This window comes from Canis lupus, chromosome 9 (genome assembly GCF_003254725.2).
Source record: "Canis lupus dingo isolate Sandy chromosome 9, ASM325472v2, whole genome shotgun sequence".
NCBI classification, from domain to species: Eukaryota; Metazoa; Chordata; class Mammalia; order Carnivora; family Canidae; genus Canis; species Canis lupus.
The window spans coordinates 53,193,319-53,217,190 of record NC_064251.1 but is presented as its reverse complement, the minus strand read 5'-3'; the positions used below and the strand labels follow the sequence as shown (position 1 = coordinate 53,217,190).

Sequence of the window (23,872 nt, the reverse complement as noted above, 5' to 3'; positions counted from 1 at the left end):
TAATGATGACACACAAAATTAATGAATCTTACATATGTGTTAAAGAAGCCAAATATAGATATTATGTGATTCTAACAGAAGATCACGATAATGCCAGATAAATTCATAACTTAAATATCAATATTAAAAAGAAATATAGGGACACCTGGGTGTCTCTCAGTGGTTGAGTACCTGCCTTCGGGCCAGGGCGTGATCCTAGAGGCCCAGGATGGGAGTCCCACATTGGGATCCCTGCATGGAGCCTGCTTCTAACCTCTGCCTATGTCTCTGCCTCTCTCTCTCTCTCTCATGAATAAATAAAATCTTAAGGGGACCCTGGGTGGCTCAGCGGTTTGGCGCCTGCCTTTGGCCCAGGGCGTGATCCTGGAGTCCCGGGATCGAGTCCCGCATCGGGCTCCTGGCATGGAGCCTGCTTCTCCCTCCTCCTGTGTCTTTGCCTCTATCATAAATAAATAAATAAATATTTAAAAAATAATAAAATCTTAAAAAATATATATATATATATATAAAAAACACTACAAGAAAATATGAAAGTGGGGCACCTGGGGAGCTCAATCAGTTAAGTGTCTGCCTTTGGCTCAGGTTATGATCCCAGAGTCCTGAGATTAAGCCCCACATCAGGCTCCCTGCTCAGTGGGGAGTCTGCTTCTCCTTTCTCCCCCTCCCCCTGCTCTCTCTCTTTCTGTCAAATAAATAAAATCCTTAAAAAAAAAAAAAGAAATGAATGAAAATATCCATTTTCTAGGACCAACGTCAGAGCCATAAAGAAGTAAATATGGTATTTTTAAACGTGTAGAAATTGCACCTCAAAATCTGCACATGAAACTGAGTAACAAACTGCAAAAAGCACACCACAACAATACATACACATTAAGAAGAAAACAAGTTCCTTAGTAGAAAAAGGGCTTGGGGGGGCACCTGGTGATCAACCAACTCATGTTTTTGGCTCAGGTCCTGATCTCAGGGCATGGGATCAAGCCCTGAAGGAGCGGAGTCGGCTCCTCTCCTTCTTCCTTTTTACCTCTGCCCCTCCCCCCATGCTCACCCTCTCAAAATTAAAAAAAAAAATTTTTTTTAAGGGCAAGAACAATTACCCCCATTTCCTCCTAAGAATATACATGGGCAGAAAAGATTTAGGAAGGAAAGTACAACCTCAGATGAGATACATTTTTCAGACATAAAACTGGAAAACAAAGTTGAAACTAGCAAATGAGGGAGATCTACATTCTTACATTTTCATGTTAGAAGTGAGACAGATTCCTTTTGGTAAGCAAAGGCAATATGATCAAGTCTTAAAATGTGCACGCTGTTTGACCTAGCAAAGTTTACTCAGTATTCGTAACAGTGAAAAGCTATAAACAACGTACATGTCTAAGTAGACACCACTGGTTAAACAGATCTGTGGAATAAACTTACAATGGAATTACAAATATTAAATACACTTATTTAATAATGCTGGAGAGGCATTTACAATATATTAAATAAAATTAAGTCAAATATAAGCTTCTGAAAGCAAGAATCTTATGTTTTCTTCACAGCTATATACATAGCATCTAGGATTATATGCTACCTATCAGGTACCATAAAGTCAATAAATATTTGCTCAATGAATGAAAAAGGTCATAAAATAGGTAAAATGACCCTACTACATTCATATGTACACAATTCACATAGGTGAGTAGACAGTGTCACAGTAAGATATATACTAATATTTTCATAGGATTATCTTGGAAAAGTGGGAATTGGTGAATGATAAAATTCATTTATCTTTCTGCTGGCTAATATTATTTCAATGTCCTACAATGAACATACAGTACCTTTCCCCAAAAGGATAAATGCCTTTTATTTTAAGTCATCCTATGGAGTAGGATGGATTAGGGGTGAGTGGGGAAAGCAAAATTTTTTAAAGAATTATGGATGTTTGGTTGATTTATAACTAATGCCTAAGTGTGATATGTGTTTCAGACCAATGATGAAATGAGTAGATGACAGCAGGATGATTTACTCAGAAAATCTATTAACACTATTATAGTCTTGTCAAGTTCCCTTCACTCACCCTTCTCTTCCATGTCCAGCTTCCACTTTGGCCTGTAGTATTCTAACTACAGAATGGTTAAAACCATGAATTTTATATCTGTAACTGTCCCACTAATTAACCTCATTAATTAAGACTTTAAACATTCTGTGTAAGAGATTACAAATTACAATTTCTAGGATCTTAGGAATCCTAGGTCCCAGAAAATTTAAATGAGGTTGAGAGTTCCTCAAATAGATATCTCCAGTTACCATATATTTCAAATTACAGAAGAAAGAACTTACCCACAAACTCCCAATATTTTTTATAATCAGCAGGAAATTTTCGTAAATGCAACTGATAGAATTTCTCTTTGTTTGGAGAGCTGATCCACTCCTGTGCCACCTATATACACAGCAAAAAAGCATATTAAGAAAGTAAAAACATTCTGGCAAGTCAATGTTAAACAGCGAAGTTTCCCCAAACAAGCAATAGTAAAATCCAGAACCTAAAATTCCAAGTGGGAGAAACATGGAAAATTTGTGACTTTTGGTTTCCAGTTCAACATATATGGAACTTAGAAGTCACCATTTCATCCTAGTAAGTAAAAAATTAAGCTGAAAAAAATCAACAACCACTCAGTGCCAGGAGAGGGGAAACCCTGAACTAGAACAGATGAGCTGCTTGAGGCTCAATATGGATGGCTCTGAGTGACAATAAATCTAGGGGGACCCTGTCATAAGGGGGACCCCACAGTTTGCTTAGTTCTACCTCTAAGGAGCCCCTCCAAGCTCTTACACCGAGTACTAGAGAAAATCCCTTCATGCTTCCAGCACAAGGAGAAGGAAAGAGACCAGTATGAAATACACCAGAACCTTCTGATCTTTTTTTTTTTTTTTAAGATTTTATTTATTTATTCATGAGACACACAAAGAGAGAGGCAGAGACATAAGAAGAGGGAGAAGAAACAGGCTCCATGCAGAGAGCCTAATATGGGACCCGATCCCGGAATCCCAGGACTACGCCCCGAACCAAAGGCAGACACTCAACTACTAAGCCACCCAGGCGTCCCTAGAACATTCTGATCTTACCAAGGCTTGATCTTGGAGAAATTCTTTAATTACCAGAGTCAAACTACTTGAGGAAAGAGAAATAACCAACTACAGCCCATTCTGGCCATCCTATCCCACCTGAGGTGGTGGAGGAAACTGATAAGCATGTGTATGGTTCACAGTCCAGGAGACAAAGCTCACCAAAGACTGCGAGTAACCTGTCACAGGTTTACAGAACAATGCCCCTCCTCCACAACCAACCACGACATTACTAAAGGTCCACTTACTGCTGGCTGTTCCTTTTCCCTACATCATTTCCACCTTACAATAAATATGATAAGGCACACTCAAAGGCCAAAAACAGAGAATAAGCATCAGAATCAGAGACAGATATGGCAGGAATGTTAGAATTATTAGACCAGGAAATTAAACTGTAATTAATATACTAAGAGTTTAATGGAGAAAGTAGAGCACACACGAGATGATAATGGGGGTGCATGGGTGGCTCGGCTGGTTAAACGCCTGACTCTTAATTTTGGCTCATGTCATGATCTCAGACTCGTGAGATCAAGTCCTGCCTTGGGCTCCAAGCTGGCTATGGAGCCTGCTTAATATTCTCTCGTCCTCTCCTTCATTCTATTAAAAAAAAAAGAGAGAGAGAGAAAAACGATAATGTAAATTCTAAGAGTAAAAAAGAAATGCTATAGAGATCAAGAAACACTGACAGAAATGAAGGATGCCTCTGGTGGGTTCATCAGTAGACTGGACAAGGCTGAGGAAAGAACTGCTGAGTTTGAGAATCTAGGAACAGAAACTACCAAAGCTGAAAGGCAAGGAGAACAAAAATGGAAGAAAAAATAATATCCAAGAACATGGGGCAAGTGCCAAAGACTCAACATCCACGCAATGGGACAACCAGGAGTGGGAGAGAAAGGAACAGAAGCAAGATTTGAAGCAATCATGACAGAAAGTGTCCCCAAATTAATATTTGACACCAAATCACAGATCCAGGAAGCTCAGAGGACACCAAGCAGAATAAATGCCAAAAACTATACATACACATATCATACTCCTACTTCAGGAATCTGAAACATCGAAGATAAAGAAAAAAATATAAGAGAAGTCAGTAGAGAAAAACATCTTGCCTACAGAGGAGAAAAGATAAGAGTAAGAATTACATCTAACGTCTCAGAAACCAGGCAAGCAAGAAGGAAGTGGAGCAAAATATTTAAGTTGTTGAGAGAAAAAAACCCACCAACCTAAAATCCAGAACAAAATGAAATTATTCTCTAAAAGAGAAGGATAAAGACTTTCCTAAAGAAAAATTAAGGGTATTTGTCACTATTAAATCCATCTTGCAGGCAGCTGGGGTGGCTCATGGGCAGCCCGGGTGGCTCAGTGGTTTAGCGCTGCCTTCGGCCCAGGGCCTGATCCTGGAGACCCGGGATCGAGTCCCACGTCGGGCTCCCGGCATGGAGCCTGCTCCTCCCTCTGCCTGTGTTTCCGCCTCTCTTTCTGTGTGTCTCATAAGTAAATAAAGAGAATCTTAAAAAAAAAAAAAAAAATTTCCATCTTGCCAGAAATGTTGAAAAAAGATCTTGAGAAGGAAAGTCATATCGGTCAGAAACTTGGATCTACAGAAACAAAGAGCATCAGAGAATGAATAAATGAAGGTAAAATTAAAATCTATGTTTCTTTTTCTTAACTGATCTAATATTCAAAATAATACCAACGATATATTCAATTACATTTGCTTATGTGTGTATATGTATGTTTATACATAAGTGAAATGAATGCCAACAATGATAAAAGGGATGGAAGAATCAGTAATATTTTATTATTATAATGTACTCACATGACCCATGAAGTATTATCTGAAAGTGGATTCAGATTAGTTGTAAATATGTATTGTAAGCTCTATGGCAACCACTAAAAAAATAAAAAAATGATATGCTAAGGGGAAAGAGAAAATAGAATCCTATAAAATGCTCAGTTAAGACCACAGTGGCAGAGGGGTGTCTGGGGGGCTCAGTTGGTTAACTGTCCAACTCTTGATTTTGGTTCAGGTCATGAACTTGGGGTGGTGAGACTGAGCCCTGCCTTGGGCTGGGCATGGAGCCTGCTTAAGATCTCTCTCTCAGGACACCTGGGTAGCTCAGTAGTTGAGTGTCTGCCTTTGGCTCAGGGCTCCTGTGAGGAGCCTGCTTTTCCCTGTGTCTATGTCTCTGCCTCTCTGTCTCTCATGAATAAATAAAAATCTTAAAAAAAAAAAAAAAAGATTCTCTCCGTCTTTGCCCCTCTCACTCCTCCTCTCTCTAAAAAAAGAAAAAAAAAACATGATGGCAGAAAAAGCATAGAAGACAAAAATAAGAACAAAGAACAAGGGTAACATATAAAACAGTTATATACAGGAGAAATTTCCACTTTTATCAATAATCATCTTAAATGTCAATGATCTAAATATACCAAATAAAAGATTGTCAGAGTGAATCAGAAAACAAGACCCAACTATATGCTGTGTACAAGAAACTTACTTTAAATATAAAGACACTACAGATTCAAGTGAAAGGACACTACAGGATTCACCTGGGTAGGTCAGTCAGTTAAGCGTCCTGACTCTTGATTTTGGCTCAGGTCATGATCTCAGGGTCATGAGACTGAACCCACGAAAGGCTCTGTGCTCAGCAGAGTCTTCTTAAGACTCTCTTCCTCTCCCCCTTCCCCCCTCCCCCACTGCTGTGGCACGCTCTCTCAAATAAATAAATCTTAAAAAAAAAAAAAAAAAGAAGTAAAGGGACAGAGAAAGATAAACCATACTAACACTAATCAAAGGAAAGGGAATAGTTATCACATGAGGCAATCTACATGTATTTAACACAACTCCACCTGCTAGTAGATTCCATTTCCAGTTGAAATAACATGCCCAAAACAATACAGCTAGTAAGTGACCAGATAGGTTTTTTTTTTTAATCTTTTTTTTTTAAAGATTTTATTTATTCATTCATTCATTCATCCAGGATCACACCCTGGGCTGAAGGTAGCACTAAACCGCTAAGCCACCAGAGCTGCCCAGATAGTATTTTTTTTTTTTAAAACTTATCTACATTTTCTAACAGTCAACAGAAAGAACATTTTAAATAAGAAGGAAGGAAGGAAGGGAGGGCGAGTAGGAGGGAAGCTATATTAATTTCCAACAGAGCAGAGTTCTCTTTAAAAAAAAAAAAAAAAAAGGGACGCCTGGGTGGCTCAGTGGTTAAGTGTCTGCCTTTGGCTCAGGGCATGATCCTGGAGTGCCGGGATTGAGTCCCACATTGGACTTCCTGCGTGGAGCCTGCTTCTCTCTCTGCCACTCATGAATAAACAAAATCTTAAAAAAAAAAGGGGGGGGGAGACCTTAAGCAAGGAAAGTTATTAAGGATAAGAGGGATATCATGTGCTTGACAAATAAATCACTACTCCAAGATAAATGCGTCAATACTCCAAGAAGACATAATAAGCCTTCATATATATGTGCCTAAGAACAGAGAATCGAAATAGGTGAGGCAAAACACAAAACTGAAAGAAAAAAATAAATACTTTAACACTTTTCTATCAGAAATGAGCAGATCTAACAGGCAGAAAATTAGGAAAGACACAACTCAAAAGCACCATCCATCAACCAGAAATAAATGACATCTGGAGACTAACAGAGGCAGACTATATGTTCTTTTCAAGCTCACATGGCAAAACAGACCACATCTGGGGCCAAAATCCACACCTTAACAAATTTAAAAGAATAAATCACACACTGTCTGTTCTAGACTACAACAGAATTAAACCAGAAATCAACAAAAGATAACTGGAAAACCCAAAATATTTGGAGATTAAACAACACACATGGTCAAAGAATAAATCTCAAGAAAAAAATTAAAAATATATTGAAGTAAATGAAAATGAAAAATACAACTTATAAAAGGCGCCTAGGTGGCTCAGTTAGTTAAGCCTCTGCCTTTGGCTCAGGTCATAATCTCAGGGTCCTGGGATTGAGCAGGGATACTGCTTCTTCCTCTCCCACTGCCCCTCCCCCCCCAGCTCATGCAGTCTCTGTCTCTCTCAAATAAACAAATAAAACCTTAAAAAAAATACAAGTTATGAAGATTCGTGAGATGTAGCAAAAAGCAGTGCTTAGAGGGAAATTAATCCACACTGAATGCATATATTAGAAAAGAAGATCTAAAATCAGTAATCTAGGATTACACCTTAGGAAACTAGAAAAAGTAAGCAAATTAAATCTAAAGCAAGCAGAAAAAGAGAAATAATAAAAATTGGAGAAATCAATGAAATTGAAAATAGGAAATCAATAAGATCAAAGAAACCAAAAGCTGGTTCTTTGAAAAGATCATAAAAGTGATGAGCCTTCTAGCCAGGCCAAGAAAAAAAACAAGATACAAATTTCCATGGGACACCTGGGTGGCTCAGCAGTTTAGCACCTGCCTCTGGCCCGGGGCGTGGTCCCGGGGTCCTGGGATTGAGTCCTGCATCGGGCTCCCTGCTTCTCCCTCTGCCTGTGTCTCTGCCTCTCTCTGTGTTTCTCATGAATCTTAAAAAAAAAAAAAAAAAAAAAAATTCCAACAGCAGCAATGAAAGAGGAGATAGGACTATAGATCTCACAGGTATGAAAAAGATAATAAAGGAATATTAAGAATAGCCCTATGACCACAAATCAGATAATGCAGGTAAAATGGACATATTCCTGGAAAGAAACAATCTGTCAAAATTCACACAAGAAACAGACAACATAAAAAAAAAAAGGGGGGGGGTGCCTGGGTGGCTCAGGGGTTTAGAGCCTTTCAGCCCAGGGCCTGATTCTGGGGGCCAGGGAACGAGTCCCACATTGGGCTCCCTGCGTGGGGCCTGCTTCTCCCTCTGCTTGTGTCTGTCTCTCATAAACAAAATCTTAAAAAAAAAAAAAAAAGAAAGAAAAGAAACAGGCAACATGAATAGGCCCACATCCAGAATAGAATCAATAAAAAAAGAATCTTCCAAAACAAAAAACACCTAGGACAGCTGAATTCACTGGTGAATTCTACCAAATTTTTGAGGAAGAAATTATACCAATTTTCTACAATCTCTTCCAGAATACAGAAGCAGAATAATATTTCCTAACTCATTCTATTAGGCCAACATTACCCTAATACTAAAACCAGACAGACATTACAGGAAAAGAAAACTATAGCTCATATCTCTCACCAACATAGAAGTAAAAATCCCCACCAAAATATTAGCAAATGGAATCCAACAACATAAAAAAAAAAAAAATTACACATCACAGCAACCAAGTGGGATCAATCCAGGTATGTAAGACTGGTTCAACATTTGAAAATCAGTTAATGTAATCTATATGATCAATAGACTAGTAAGGTTGCAGAATATAAGGTAAAATACAATACTCCATATATACTAGTAATAAGTGGAGCTTGAAATATATAACAATTTACATTAGTACTCCCTAAAATGAAATTAAGTATAAATCTAACAAAATACATGTTAAGAGTTACATGAAAAAAACCCACAAAACTCTGATGAAAAATATCAAAGAACTCAATAAATGGAGAGATATTCCAAGTTCTTGGATAAAGAGTCAATATTGTCAAAATGTAAAAAATTCTTCCCAATTTGATCTGTAAATTCAATGCAATCCCAACGAAAATCCCAGTAAGTCACCAAAAAACTGAATTCTAAAGTTTATATGGAGAGACAAATGACCCAGAGTAGCTAACCCAATATTGAAGAATAAAGTCAGAAGACCCAATTTCAAGATTTACCATACAGCTACAGTAATCAAGTACATGTGGTACTGATGAAAGAACAGTAGATCAATGCAACAGAACAGAGAGCACTGAAATAGACTTCCATAAATGATCTGACTCCAGTCAACTGATCTTTGGCAATGGAGCAAAGATGGTCTCTGTCAACAAATGGTGAACGACTGGACATCCACATCCAAAAAATAAAGGTAGACACAGACATTACACTTTTCTCAAAAACTATCTCAAAAATAATCATAGATCTAATGTAAAATGCAAAGCTATAAAACTTCTAGAAGATAACACAGGAGAAAACCTAAACATTATGGGTATGGTGACAAGTTTTCAGATATAACACCAAAGGCATATTTCATGAAAGAAAAAATTGGTAAGCTGGACTTTGTTAAAATTAAAATTTTCTGCTCTGGAAAGACACTGTCAAGAGAATGAGAAGAGAAACCATAGACTTAGGAGAAAATATTTGCAAAAGATACATCTGATAAAGGAGTATTATCGAAATTTATAAAGAACCCTTAAAACAGAGAACTCAACAATAAGAAAAACACTTAAAACTGGGCAAAAGACCTGAAGAGACACCTCACAAAAGAAGATATACAATGGCAAGTAAACAATGGAAAAAAATGTCCAAAATCCAGAATGAAAATTAAAATGAAGATGCCACTAAATGTCTATTAGAATAGCCAAAATCCAAAACACTGACACCACCAAATGCTGAAGAGGACATGGAGCAATGGGAACTCTCATTACTGGTGGGAATGCAGTGTAGCTATCAAGCATTTCCAGTAAAGCCTAAAGGACTATCGGACAGCCGATAGCTGAGATGATGCTACTTCCCAGCCAGGCCATTTCACAAGTCCACAGGACCTAGGTCTGTCACAAATTCTAATCAATGTGTTACATTAGCCATCCAGTTTCTAAAACTCTCTGCACTTATCTCCCAATCCTTTCCTAAAACCTCAAACTCAGAAGCGTCCTTGAGGATCTTCTAAAAAATAAAGAGGACAACCCCAAGTTTATAAAGTAAACTACTTGTGTAAGTAAGTGCTTTCAGGTTTCAATTAAAAAAGAAAATCCACCTAACAGAAATTACTTTTTGGGCTTAATTATGTGCTTTATCTAAATGTTAACAGTTTAGTTATTGAGTACTTAAAACTACAATTGACTTTCATCAATGATGAGACTTATTACCAAAGACTACTTGTGGTAAGCTGCTTCTGCACAATGGTTAACCAACCAAGATTCTCCAGCAATTAATTATGTGGCAGAGCACTAGATTTGTGTTATTTGCTAGTGAGGTCAGATTCTGGTCCAACACAGGTACAGTTTGCATCACTTACTTCCACATCCAGAGTGCCTACAGTATGGCAAGTCTGAACAATCACCTTCAAAGGTACATTCTATTCTATGTTCATAGCATCATTCCTGACTGCCAAAACCTGGAAACAACCCATGTTTTATTCATCAACTGTGACTAGAAAAACATACATAATTTTATCCATACAATGAAGTATTATTTGGCAATAAAAAGGCCTGAACAATATGGATGACCCTCAATATCATGCTAAGTAAAAGGAGCCAAATGCAAAAGGTCACATTTTTTTATCATTTTATCTATTAGATATATCCAGAAACAGCAGAGTCACAAAGTAGATTCATGTCTGCCAGGGGGTGGGCTGCAGAATGGGCATGGCTGAAAATGGGCTCAAGGGATGGTTTTAGTGCTACTGGAAATGCCTAAAACTTGGATTATGGTGATGGCTATAAAACTGAATTTACTCAAAATTATTCATTTGTATAGTTTAAAAGGATTAATTTCACAGTATGTAAATTATACCTCAATAAAGCTATTATTTTTTTAAGATTTTATTTAGTCATGAGAGACACGAAGAGAGAGAGGCAGAGACACAGGCAGAGAGAGAAGCAGGCTCCATGCAAGGAGCCTGATGCCGTACTCGATCCGAGGACTCCAGGGTCACGCCCTGGGCCAAAAGCAGATGCTCAACTACTGAGCCACCCAGGTGTCCCTCAATAAAGCTATTAAAATGCATCCTAGTAGGTACGAGTTTTTTTTTTTTTTCCCCCAATCAATCCTTGAGTCTTTTGCTACTGATGGCAGTTGGAATTCCTATTTTACTCATCCATCCTAACTGGTTCCAATTCCATAAACAATCCTATAAATAACATCCTAAGACCTACAGATCCCTATGGAGGGGCACAGGAACGTTCTCCTGGTGATTACACCCCATGTGAGACTAAGAAGCCAGCAGGGATCACAAACTTTGGCTCACCACCCTGTTAGCTAGTTTCACATACTTTCCTTCTTCATGTAGTTACCATTTAGTCTTCTCTTGGAAGACTAGTGGACTAATTGTATTTTTTAACCATCTCCTATTATATTCCCTGTATTTTTTGATTTCCAAAAGCTTCTTAAATATTCTGTCTCTTGTCACTTTTGGAATATTTTAACTCTTCTTCCCATCTGTTAACTATGAATATGGGGTCCTTCACTGAAAATTTCCTAACTTTGACAGAGTAAAATCCGTATTTTTCATCTCGTGGTTAAGATGTTTTGGGTTTTTTAAGACTTTAGTCACCTAAATTGACGTATTTTCTGATAGTTTATTCTAACTTATGTAATTCTACCCTTCAAATATATGTGTTAATTGAAATTATGTGCTGTAAGGCAGTGATCTAGGCTAATTTTTTTCTGCTGGAGTAGGCCAATTTTCCCAGTACTATCTATCTTTTCCCTGCTGACTTGTGGCGGCCTATTAGTCTTATCCTAAGTTGTCATACATGCAGGGAAGAGTTAGGTCTCAGGAGCCAAAGGGTCTCTCTCTTCCATTTCAGTGAGCTGTCTGCCCCTATGCCCCTCTCTTATCTACTACTATGCTTTGAAATATATCTTTATGTAAGATGAGTGTCCCTGCTGCTTGTTCTTTTTCAAAGTGACTATTAAAACATTTTATTCTCAGGGATCCCTGGGTGGCTCGGTGGATAATGCAAGCCCCAGGATGAAGAACGTGAGTACTTCAGGATAACCATCATAAACCAAGAATATGAAATTCAGATTACCTCATGTACCTGATCATGAGAGATTTAAACATCCAAAAGAGTCTGAAGCTAATTTAGTTATATTAAGCATACAGAAAATCAGACAATAAATCCAGAGAAAACCAAGAGCTGGGAAGGAAAGGAAAAGTAGTAGCATACTTACAGGACTTAGCTGTAGGTACACTTTTATAAAGTCAAAATGACAAACGCTGACCTAAAAATCCTAAGACAAATCCAAAATGAGGATGAGGGAACAGCAAAGTTGTGTGAGAATACAGGGCTAGAAGAAAAAGTACTACCTATAGCAAAAGAAGACGCCTAAAACTGAAAAATTAAGAAGTCAAAACAGTGATGTGTTATTATTTAGAAATACGGAAGTAAATATCATAAGGATCCATTAATAATTAAAAACTGGTTACTGAGGAGGTAAGGGGTGCCTGCCATTTTTCACAAAAGCATTCGACTATTTTAAACTACATAAGGGGTGCCTGGATGGCTCACTTGGTTAAATATCTGTCTTCACCTCAGGTCACAATCTCGGGGTCCTGGGATTGAGCCCAGCTTCAGAGCCACTGGGCTTTCCTGCTCCTTGAGAAGTCTGCTTCTCTCTCCCTCTGCCCCTTCTCGTGCTCTTTCAAATAAATTTAAAAAATAAAAACCTTTGTGTATGTATAAATGGAACTTGTGCCTATACTGTTTTGAAAAAGCTAGAGTTACAAAAATGTCCTGAAAGGAAGAAACCTTATAGAGATTTGTAGGATTACCTCTTAACTCAGGGAACAAGAAATAAAAAATACATCTGTCCCAAATATCAGGGCTGTGAATGGCTTCTCAGTGAGTTAGTGCTTTCCAGCAACAATAAAAATTACTAAGCTTCATGAATGAATAAAACTTATTTTTCCCAACTTATTTAACTACATATGCTGTTTACTGAGCCAAGAAATTTCCTATGGAAAGAAAATAATTCTAAGTCAGTATTTCACTTTGTTGGAGATATTTTATGGAGATTTTTTTTTCTTAAAGATTTTATTTATTTATTCATGATAGACAGAGAGAGAGAGGCAGAGACACAGGCAGAGGGAGAAGCAGGCTCCATGCCGGGAGCCCGACGTGGGACTCGATCCCGGGAACCCAGGATCGCACCCTGGGCCAAAGGCAGGCACTACACCGCTGAGCCACCCAGGGATCCCCTATTTTATGGAGATATTAAAGATCCTTTGTTGAATAGTTTCTAATGCTTTTGAAATGCTACTAAAGTAAGTCTTTTTAAAACAATGGCTAAAATTAGGGGCATAAATTGAATATAGAAGTCCCATTTTAAGGATGTTTTGATTCAAATTTTATAACAAATATTCACGACTTCTTTGATGACCTTATGTAGTATACTTGCCCCTTCCTGCAATACATTTCCTTTTCTTTCCTTCAACACACTAAGCTTGACCTCACCTTAGTGTCTGCATTCACTCTGCCTGGAATATGCTTCCCATGGTTGATTCCTTCTATTTACTCTGGTCTCAGTGTAAATACTACTCCTTGCAGAGGCTGTCAGACATTCCTGTCAGCAGTGCCCTGTCCTTTTTGTGCTGGATCACACAAGAGCCCTTCTCCTGATCTGGAACGATCACATCCAGAAGGCAGAGGCCTTGTCTGCCACATTTACCACTTTACTCCCCAGGCCTGTAATAAAACTTGGCACCTATCAGGCACTCGAATATCTTGCAGGTAAATGAATACATAAATATTTACCTCAGTGTTCTTGGTTTTTAAGAATCTCAGGTTGTTACACACTCAGGTTATTTTTTTAAAATAACTTGAAAAAGTAAAAATCTAACTTCTGATCCCTAGCCAACTTTGAGAATAGCAAAGCCATCTTTCAAAACGCAGTTGGACACTTACGCTGAAGATTTATTAGCTGCTTTTCTGAGGTTCAAATTTAACTGGGAATCTTGCATTTTATGTGGGGCGATCCCAGTCAGGAGGAGTAACGAAGACAGAAGTAGTAGAATGGGATACAATGAAGTAGGGGAGGCAGTTAAAGGGAGAGAGCAACTGCTAAGATGAGTAAGCAGCTGGGAAGACAGATACATAAAGGGAAATTTAGGATTTACTGCTTTGTGTTATTCAGGGCCACCTCCTCAAGAAAACTTCAGTAAAGGTCTCTGTTACTTTAAAAATAAATGCAGGGACGCCTGGGTGGCTCAGTGGTTAAAGCGTCTGCCTTTGGCTCAGGGCGTGATCCCGGGATCAAGTCCCACATTGGACTCCTTGCATGGATCCTGCTTCTCCTCCCTCTGTGTCTCTGCCTCTCTCATGAATAAATAAAATCTTTAAAAAAAAAATGCAAAAGAAAGACTATCTCCTTTGAGAAGTCTTCCCTTCCCTCTGTATCAGAAAACACTTACTCCCATGCTACTTCTGGACTTGGTTCATTAGCACTCTGAATTGTGCCTAGAAGCTCCAGAAGGGCAGAGGTTAAGAGTGCTTCTCTGCATCATCGGCATCTAGGACGACATCTGGCAAAAATGCCCATTCAACATGTAATCTAAGAGCTACATCTAAATCAAAACGAGGGCAGTTATTTTAACAATACTCTACTTACTATTGAAATTAAAAAAAGGAAGGAACTTCAAAGTCTGGGCAGGTGTACAATTAACATATACTTACGGTTTCAAAAGTATTCAATATCATCAAAGGGAAGAAAACATTAAAATAATCTCCACAATCTTGAAATCTGACAGGCACAGGTCTTGAGATGGACTGACAAAGGCTTGCTGGGGGCCCGCACTGATCAAAGTTGACGAACATTTCGTACTTCCATTTTAAGATCTCTTTGACAAAGGTGTCAGAAATGGACTGTGATGACAAGAGAATGTTTACTGGAGAGGAAGCTGAGAAAGATTTGTTTTCACCAAATGTCAGTTTGTAACCTTGCCTGTTGGAATTATTTGGAGTCTGAGGATGAAGAACATTGCACAGACTCTTCACTTCACCCACTGCCTTTGGAGACAATAGAGAGACAGGCTGTGGGGCTTTCAAAATAGCCTGTCCCCCATTTGACTTATTTTTTAGAGCTGGTGGAAGCCCCGAGGAACTCTCCAAAGACTTGGAAAGACCAGCAATTCGTGACGTGCTGCTGGAGCTAAAAATCTTAGCAGTGGAAGGTCTCGAAGGCTTAGATGCAGAAAGAGGCAAGGCAGGTTTACGAAATACATCTTCATCTGCTGCTTTAGCTTCACAGTGTTTTGAGCAGTATTCACCCTGGTTTTCCGGGGTTTCAACACAATCTTTGTACTTACATTTTGTGCTACTCCACGATGCCAACTGAGGCTGACCTACAGAATCTTCTTCCACCTGAGCTGTATCTCTTCTATGAACTATTTCAATGAGTTTCTCATTACCATTCTCCATCTGTGAACATAAATCCATATCTTCAGGATGGTGCTGGGTTAGAAATATATTCTCATCTTCTGTATCACTGTTGTATTCAGGCTCTCCCTCTTTCAAAGTTGCCAACTCTAAATGATGTATTGTTGGGTCACCTCCAGCTAAGGGGTCTGCTGATGGAGAGACAATGACTTCATTTGTTGGTATTCTTCCATTTAACACAACAGAGGCACACTGGTTCAAAAGACAAGTATCATCAGTCACTCGAGAGGCACATTTTGTTTTTATGGGTTCTGGTTCCGAAGACACACATTTTATTAATTGTTTCCCAGTGTTGTTAGCAACCACCTCAGTTCCTCCTTTAGAACTATAATCTGAGCTATCGGATTCTGGGACAAGTATGTCAGAATTCTGTGCTGGACGAGGACCTGCTCTTGTAGTCTCTTTACTTTCATAATCCAAAAGTCCTTTTTTATTTTGTTGTGATTTGGGTCTCATCTGCCTTCGAAACTGAAGATCCTGACTGGTCAGCAGTTTCTTATTGTTTCTGACAGAGAGAGTCTGAGGAGAAATTAACTTTGTCTTTTTTCTAGTATCAACCACTCCAACAGTTTTGCCGTGGTCACGTAATTGAACTAAATAATCTAGAGATCGCTGGGACAACTCAAATGCCCTACGAGGAGCCTTTTTCAGGCCAAGTTTCTCAACTGTCGAAGTTGGTTCAGGGCACTGGCGAAATTTCTTCGGTGGAACTACAGCAGGAGTTGTTCTACAACTTATGTAATTAGAATTTTTACTCTGTCCTTTTTTGGTATCTGAATGTGTCTTCTTGGGAGTTTTAGAAAGTGGGACTCTCCTAATGGGTTTGGAATAAGTACGAAGCTTTGGAGAAGACTTCTTTAGTGAAACTGTAGTGTTTTTGTCTCTACGAGCACTTGAACTGGGACTTGCCATCCTCAGGTCCCTATTTTTTAAATCATTTTCAGTCAGACCTCTCCCATTAAGAATATCAGGCTGGTCCTCATTTCTCTCAGATGATGAAGGCCGTACAGGATCTTCAGCCACAGGTTTCTCAAATCGTTTTCTCTTACGTTTTTTTACTTCAATTTTACAAAATTCCCCAACAGAACTACTCTGTGGTTCTGTATGTTTTTCAATGCCCTCTGCTACTTTCTTAATAACCTCTTCAGATACATAATCTGTCTCATAACCCCAATCATTCATGAGATCAGCTATGTCAGTCGAACGTGAATTTTTTTCACCCTCTTGAACTGAATTCTTGTCGGGTTCCTGATCTTGCCAAACTGAAAACACTTCACATGGACTTTCAAACTCAAAAAACTGAGAATCTGATTCCTCAAACTGCAGAAGGGTCTCCTCTTCCTTCATTAGCTTCTTTTCCACATTCGTACTAGCTATTGAAGTATGCTGCTTCAGATATTCTTTCTTGATGCCTATTTTATCTTGTTTTATAGGTTTCTCAAAACCCAGAATTCCTTCTTCTTCTTCTTCTTCATCATCATCATCATCATCAGAATCTGAAATAATGATAACCTGGCCCCAACAGGCTTCCCCAGTATTATTCTGGTCGGCCAGGAAACATCTGTCTTTTACTTTTCTTCGTAGCTGGGAGGAGCTTTTTTGAGTTGAATCTGATGGGAACTTAATAACGCTGGCTTGAGCTATTAAAGATAACTTGTGGAGGTCTCTGTCTATCTGAGAATCTGTTAAGGTGTCAGACTGAGGACTGAGGCCAGGAATGCGTTCTCTCAAGTGAGAAGATACCGGACTGGTACTCTTGCTAATTTCCTTATCTCTTGACTCAAGAACAGTCACAGTCACAGGATCTTTGAAGGGAGAAGTTTTCTTCACAAAAGTATTGGTCATTTCTGTAAATGAGACCAAATCTTTATCATCAGTATGACATTCCTGTATTTGATAACTGTTTTCATGGTAAGAGAAGATATCAAACTCTTCACTCTTTAACTGTTTCTTTTTCAGCAATAGACTCTTATGAGATTTTTGTTCCCCATTTTTATCATCTAGAATGCCATTAGGGTCTAAAGAGAGACTGTGCATGAAGCTATCCCCTTTCTGATCGCCTGACTCTTTCCTTGAATAGAAATTGTCAACATTAGATACAGTCAGGTTTTCCTCTAAATTACCAATATCATCGATAAAAGTACTTTTCCTGTGTTGCTTCTTTATTACGTGTGATAACTTAGCACAGATTTCATCTTTCTGTGACTTAATTTTTGTTTTTGAGGTTTTGCCAAGAACATCATCCTTGAAAGAGAAATCCTCATTTGATGTGGACATCTTCTCTAGAGAATCGGTGCTGGAATCGGTCAACAAATGTGTTATTATTCCTCTGTCACATGCCCTTTCTGGACCATTTCTTGAAGTAAAATTCTGCAGTACACTTCTTGAAGTACAATTCTCTTTCACAGACTTCGGCTTCTCTGTACTTATTTTAACTTGATCTTGAGCTCTTTCAGTGAAAAGGCTTTTACTACTCTGCTTTATGCATGACTCGGCTGAGAGATCTTCTAGCTTCAAATCTTTTATGTAATTTTGTTCATTATCCTCTTCTACGGTGTTACTTGCTTTAATCAGTATGTTCTCTTGCATTTGATACATCTCAGCTTTAATTGATTCTTTAGGAAATGTTGGACTGGAGTTTTCCAGACAGAAAAGGTCTTTTTTAGACTTCCTCTCTATTTGTTCACTTTCTTCTTTATTGTAAGATACAGGAGAGCTTTTACATGTAGGACTCAGATCCACAAAATTGCTACATTGAGGTACTTTGACTTTAATGTTTTTAATAATTTGCTTTAAACAAGCTTGTAATTCATGGGTCTCCTGAGTAGTCAACTGCCAACCTAGAGATAAATTTCCACGCAGAAATAAGTTGAGCTTATCCCAGAATCGCTTACATAGAGTTTGCTGCCCAAGCTGATAACCTTCTTTAAGGAGACTTCTAATCAGCTGCACACAAGCCAGCTGTACAGAATTTGACGGCATTGAATGCAAAGACAGAGATGAGATCATTGCTGTTCCCTTGGAGCAATTTCCAGATGATTTCTCAGAATTCCTTGTGAATGCCGTAGTAGGAAGCTTGGCACATTTTACAACAGCTTCTACCCACTGCTGGGAACTAATCCACAGCAAATGCAAACACTTTTTATTTCTATGCAGCTCAATCACAGACACCAAAATCAGAAGAAAAAATTCAGTAACTTTGTCACATATGGCATCTGTTTGGTTGAGGACATCTTTGACTTCGGAGTGCAGATGATGAATAACCTCTACTATGTAAGCCATACCCAAATCCTTAAGATCCATTAGGGACTGAACAAAAGGGATGAACCACAGAAATGTGCTGTTATGAACACGCATGTCTTGACCAATATCTGATTGAAGCACACTGGCTAATGTTTCCATCTCTTCATACATGTTAGGACAATAATCTGGGCAAATGGCTGATCTCCACCCTGAATCCTAAAATCAAAGAAATACTGACGTCAGATAAGCAAGCAGCATTCATGATGGGTTTAACACATGGCTGTAAACAAGAAAATACACAGCCCAGTTTTCCTATTTTGGTTCACATTTATACACATACTTCCAAGAAATGGACAACACAGTTCAATGTCAAGGTCAAGGGTTCATGAGTACACCTCTATGTACTCTGGTCTTCCTTCCATTTGCTGGTTTTGACTCTAGTCATGTTACTTATCTCCTCCATCCTGCAACCTTTCCACCCTTCCTAACTGCCCTTAATCTTCCAGAGCGTGCACCCTGTACCGAGAGTCCATTTTCCCCATGCACAATACATCTGTTCAATCAGAAAGCCACTATGCAGCAATGGATTCAGTACAACGATGTTATCATAACATCAGTAATTTAACTATCTATAACATCAATTACACAATAATAAAGGCAATACAGGGTCATCTGAATTCTCAAAATGTTTTATACCTTTTTGGTCTTTTCAGGATTATAGTTGTATACAATCTGGCTGCAAGTCACCATATCATCCGAATATGACTCCGGCTCTAACTTGGTCCTTAAAGAGTAAGAATAAATAGAAATTACTGAAATGAAGAAGAAAAGCAAAAAAAACCCTATTGTTAAGTCAGTTACAACAGATTTCCTCATTGGGATTATTCTTTAAAATCCTGATGCATTAACTGAACTAACCTTACAGAGCTGTTCCGTATATTTTGGATCTCTCTATTGTAGCTTACATTGTTGATAATGGTCTGAAATGCCTCAATAGGATCAATACGTTGACCCCAGACCTTAGATCCAAGGCGATCCAGAATCACCATGAAACAGTGTAACGCTGGCCAGAAAGGATCCACACTATCATCTGAAATACAATGAAATAATTACTGGATTACACAAAGTGATTAGAAAAAGATATTAAAACATACTGAGAATGAAGCATTCTTTATCTGGGTAGCAATAAAACTGAAAGCAAAGCAGCAAGTACTTTAAAGTGCTGCCAACCACAGGTTTTAAAAACCTGGTAAGCTTCACAGCTTTTTTTGCATTTTTTTCATTCGATACTATACAACTCTAAGAAATGTTTTAATGGGGAACAAATTGAGATACTGTAGGTAAACTCACTTCCCCTACCCTCTTTGTTATACCTGAAACAATCCTTCCTACTGAATAAAAGCCCATGATACCAGAAATTCTGGTTTAGCATGATCTGAATGATGTATCCCATTTGGCTGCTGTAAAGGACTGAAGCCCTTAGCTAATATTAGGCTAGGCAGATACACACACATTTCATCCATCTATATCTCAACTTGGCTTTGCTATGTACTTTTCATCCAATTGGTCAGAATTTCCATTACTCCCCTCCAGTCCTTTCCCTCTTCTCTATCAGGTATGCAGTAGTAAAATACTGCCCTACTCAAAGGCCTTCAATTGTTCCTTAATGTCTTCCAAGAAAATTCAAAGTCCTCAGTCATCCACTTAGAGAACATCCTATTCTACTATTTCTTTCCAGCTTTATTCTTCATACTCTCATCATAGCACTCTATGTTATAGCAAAAATAGCTGGCTTTTTCCCAAGTCAGAACCAGAATGTCTTCACTATTAGCCAACACCTCTCAGAATCCTATCCATCCTTCAAGCCCAGCTCATATGCTCCTACTACATCAAACGTTCCCTGGTCACTCTTCTCTAGCACTCTTCTGACACAGGTGCTCTCACTCAGTTCCTGATGATAGGTTATCCGGTCATTGCAGAATTTTCTACTTTATTTCCTTCAAGGGTCTTAAACTCTATCTTTACCATAGGCATTTGTGTAGACTTTCTCATACACTCTCTTATTCTCTGCTACAACCGACACAGTATCTTAGGCCTAGTAAGCTCTCAAGTAAGGAACAAAGTCATCAGTTAGGTGAAGACCGTTATGAAAGGCTTCTTAAAAAGAGAGAACTTTCATCTTGAGGAATGTTAGGGGAGCTGGATTAAAGGAAAAGACAGTATTGTAGGGGCAAGCCAAAAAGAAACGAACTATTAATGTAGTAAATGCTGGACAACGAATTACTAATAACTTCAAGAATAATCTAGCAAGAAAATAAATGCAATCAAAAAGATTATTAACATTTACACAGTTCTTTTAGAATCTTGCACAGATGAGTTTATATCTACGCTGGAGTTGTCTAAAGAGAAGTGAATGTGGGGGAGAAATATTATGTTTACACAGGATGTGGCATCCTTGACCTTTGTTCATTTCATCAAGATTAGAAATATTCAGTACAGATCCTCCCTGATCAGCTTGATACAACCATGAGCACAAGAAAGTTAAGGTATGATAATAAACATTACAAGTTTTACACCCTATTTTCTAGACTATCTAAATAGCACTGTCCAAGAGTGCTTCCTGCGCTGATGGAAATATTCTTTATCCACACTGGTCAATACAGTAGCCACCAGGTACATGTGGCTACTGAGCACTCAAAGTATAGCTCGTGGAACTGCAAAACTGAATTCTGTATTTAACTTAAAATTAACTTAAGTTTAAATAGCCACAGTTGGCTAATAGTCACCATGCTGGACAGTGGAACCCTAGAGAACCAAAGTGAAATGAAGAAAAAGGAAGACACTGGAACAGGGGAGGCTTTCTCTACAATTTTGACTACCATGTCATTAGAAATTTATCTGCTAGTCTTGATTCTACCACTAACTGGCCATTTCAACATGAAACAGTTTAAGTTAACTTCCCTGGGCTTGTCTCCTCCTTTACGAAGGTAAGGTATTGAAATTAAACTCTAAAGGTCCCTTCCAATTTAAAAATCTGAATCTGTGACTTAACCAAACAAATGTTCATACTTTTCTCCACATTGTACTCCCAAATTCTTAAAATGACACTAGCATTTTACAGTATTCAAGAAGTAGTTAGCAAATAAAAGTTATTACCATCTGCTTGCCTCTCCATGGTGTGAAGTATTGATTGCATAAAATCATTCTGTTTGTCTGAGCCCAGCAACAGTGAGTCCATGGCCTGCTCCTCCAGAATGGTCAGCAACATGCAAATACCTGTAAGATCATTTACAGTTTTCTTTCTTTTTTTCATTTACAGTTTTCTTAACTTGATTAAATAACACTGCTTTCATGATTTCTCTGGTTCAGTTGGCAAAAGAGTAACACAAGGCGGTAAAATGAAGCAAACCAGTATCCAACTCCTCAAACATTTAAGTCTTAGATATTCATACACAACTGCTCCCAAGTAACAGGACTTTAAACTGATTTGAAAATCAAGAGAGAAAATGGTACAAACTTCGTTAGAAAACAATTTCTAAGGTGACTGCCACAAAATTTCTATATCCTCAAATCTAAGATGCCTTTAATTTTAAGATCACCATATTTTGAGTACCAATCACTGCCAAAGGCCCATGACTATAAGACTCAGAAGCAGCAAAGTAGGGTAGAACATTGTTGAATCAGTATAGAACTTGTTGAAAACCAAGCTAATACTTCTTTCAACCAACCAAGGAGATACTTTATAGATGGGAAAATCTCTTTAAAATATATCAAGCCCCTAAAATAAACTGCTATACTAAGATTTTGTTATATGTAATATTGCTTTACATAGGAGATTTGCCATACCCAAACATGCACCTCTTATGAAGATGGCTTCTAGGATAAATAATGTTTAAAAACAATAATGTGTAATGGCTAAGTCAATTTAACAACAGAACACGAATTGGGAACTATGAAATCCTTGATCAGATCACAAAGAAATTACATCCTTTGCGGAATACTCATTAAGAATTATGGAAAAATGCTAGATATATTTGTGGAGGAACAATACTTACCTAACCAATAGTTTTTGTAGTTGGTGGTATCATACATGTGTGAGGGCAGAAGAATCAGTTTACCCTTCTCAAGGACAGAAGAAGTATAAATGTCTGGACTTTCCAAAAGCCCCAACTCGATGACTTTAAAAAGGCAAGTCAAAACCTCCTGCAAGTCATAATAATCATCTCTGTCCACTTTTCCCAAATTTCTGGCAGTGAGGATAGCCCAACGCCGAACCTAAAGGCATAACATGTTCACTACTTCATTCAGCAAACAATGGTCTACAAGCAGTAAGAACCTAATTAAAAAAACAGGATTCTCTATAGACTTTAAAAGACCTGCGATACTAATAATGCAATGGTTGGGCCCTATTTTATCCAGATTTGAACTAACCCTAAAAATACATTTAGGAGATAAGTCACTTCCATTAATTTAAACATTGATTAGATGTATATTAAGGAATTATTTTAGGTATGATGGTGATACTTAGTATTTTATGGATGAAATGCTCTAATGTCTAAGATTTGCTCTAAGTAATTCAAAGAGGAACAGAATACTGACCATGTATTCCTAATTCCTAAAACTCAGTGATGGGATGTATGGGGTTTCATTATACCATTCTCCTCTTGTAGGTTTATAATTTTCCATAATAGAAAGTTAAAAGGGGGAGAGGAAATGGAGCCTCAAAAGAAATCAAGTCATTTCTAAATGTCAATATAACACAGGGAAGTGATATTAAATTTCTCATGGGCTAAAGGCTCCTGTGTGGTATAGTCGGTTAAGTGCCCGACTCTTGGTTTCGGTTCAGGTCATGATCTCAGGATCATGAGATGGAGCCCCGAGTTGGGCTCCAAGCTCAGCATGGAGCCTGCTTAAGATTCTCTCTTCCTGGGATCCCTGGGTGGCGCAGCAGTTTGGCGCCTGCCTTTGGCCCAGGGCGCGATCCTGGAGACCCGGGATCGAATCCCACGTCGGGCTCCCAGTGCATGGAGCCTGCTTCTCCCTCTGCCTGTGTCTCTGCCTCTCTCTCTCTCTCTCTCTGTGACTATCATAAAAAAAAAAAAAAAAAAAGATTCTCTCTTCCTGGGATGCCTGGGTGGCTCAGGGGTTGAGCATCTGCCTTTGGCTCAGGGCATGGTCCTGCAGTCCCGGGATTGAGTCCCACATCGGGCTTCCTGCATGGAGCCTGCTTCTCCCTCTGCCTGTGTCTCTGTCTCTGTGTCTCTCATGAATATATA

At 38.5% G+C, this 23,872-nt stretch overlaps 1 protein-coding gene across 14 annotated transcripts in view; it reads right to left on the bottom strand.

Moving 5' to 3' along the window:
* SETX (senataxin) overlaps window positions 1-23,872 on the bottom strand; it is an 80,937-nt gene that overhangs the window by 38,772 nt on the left and 18,293 nt on the right. For all 14 annotated transcript variants that reach the window (XR_003147003.3, XR_003147002.3, XM_025475577.3 and 11 more), the window contains 6 exons: window positions 22,652-22,871; window positions 21,753-21,872; window positions 19,515-19,686; window positions 19,293-19,380; window positions 14,592-18,812; window positions 2,320-2,419 (listed from right to left, as the gene is read on the bottom strand). Coding sequence is in view for 12 of the 14 variants with exons in the window: in XM_025475577.3 (XP_025331362.1) it covers window positions 2,320-2,419; window positions 14,592-18,812; window positions 19,293-19,380; window positions 19,515-19,686; window positions 21,753-21,872; window positions 22,652-22,871 (4,921 nt within the window). In the remaining 2 variants the exon portion in view is untranslated. The remainder of the gene's footprint in view (window positions 1-2,319; window positions 2,420-14,591; window positions 18,813-19,292; window positions 19,381-19,514; window positions 19,687-21,752; window positions 21,873-22,651; window positions 22,872-23,872) is intronic.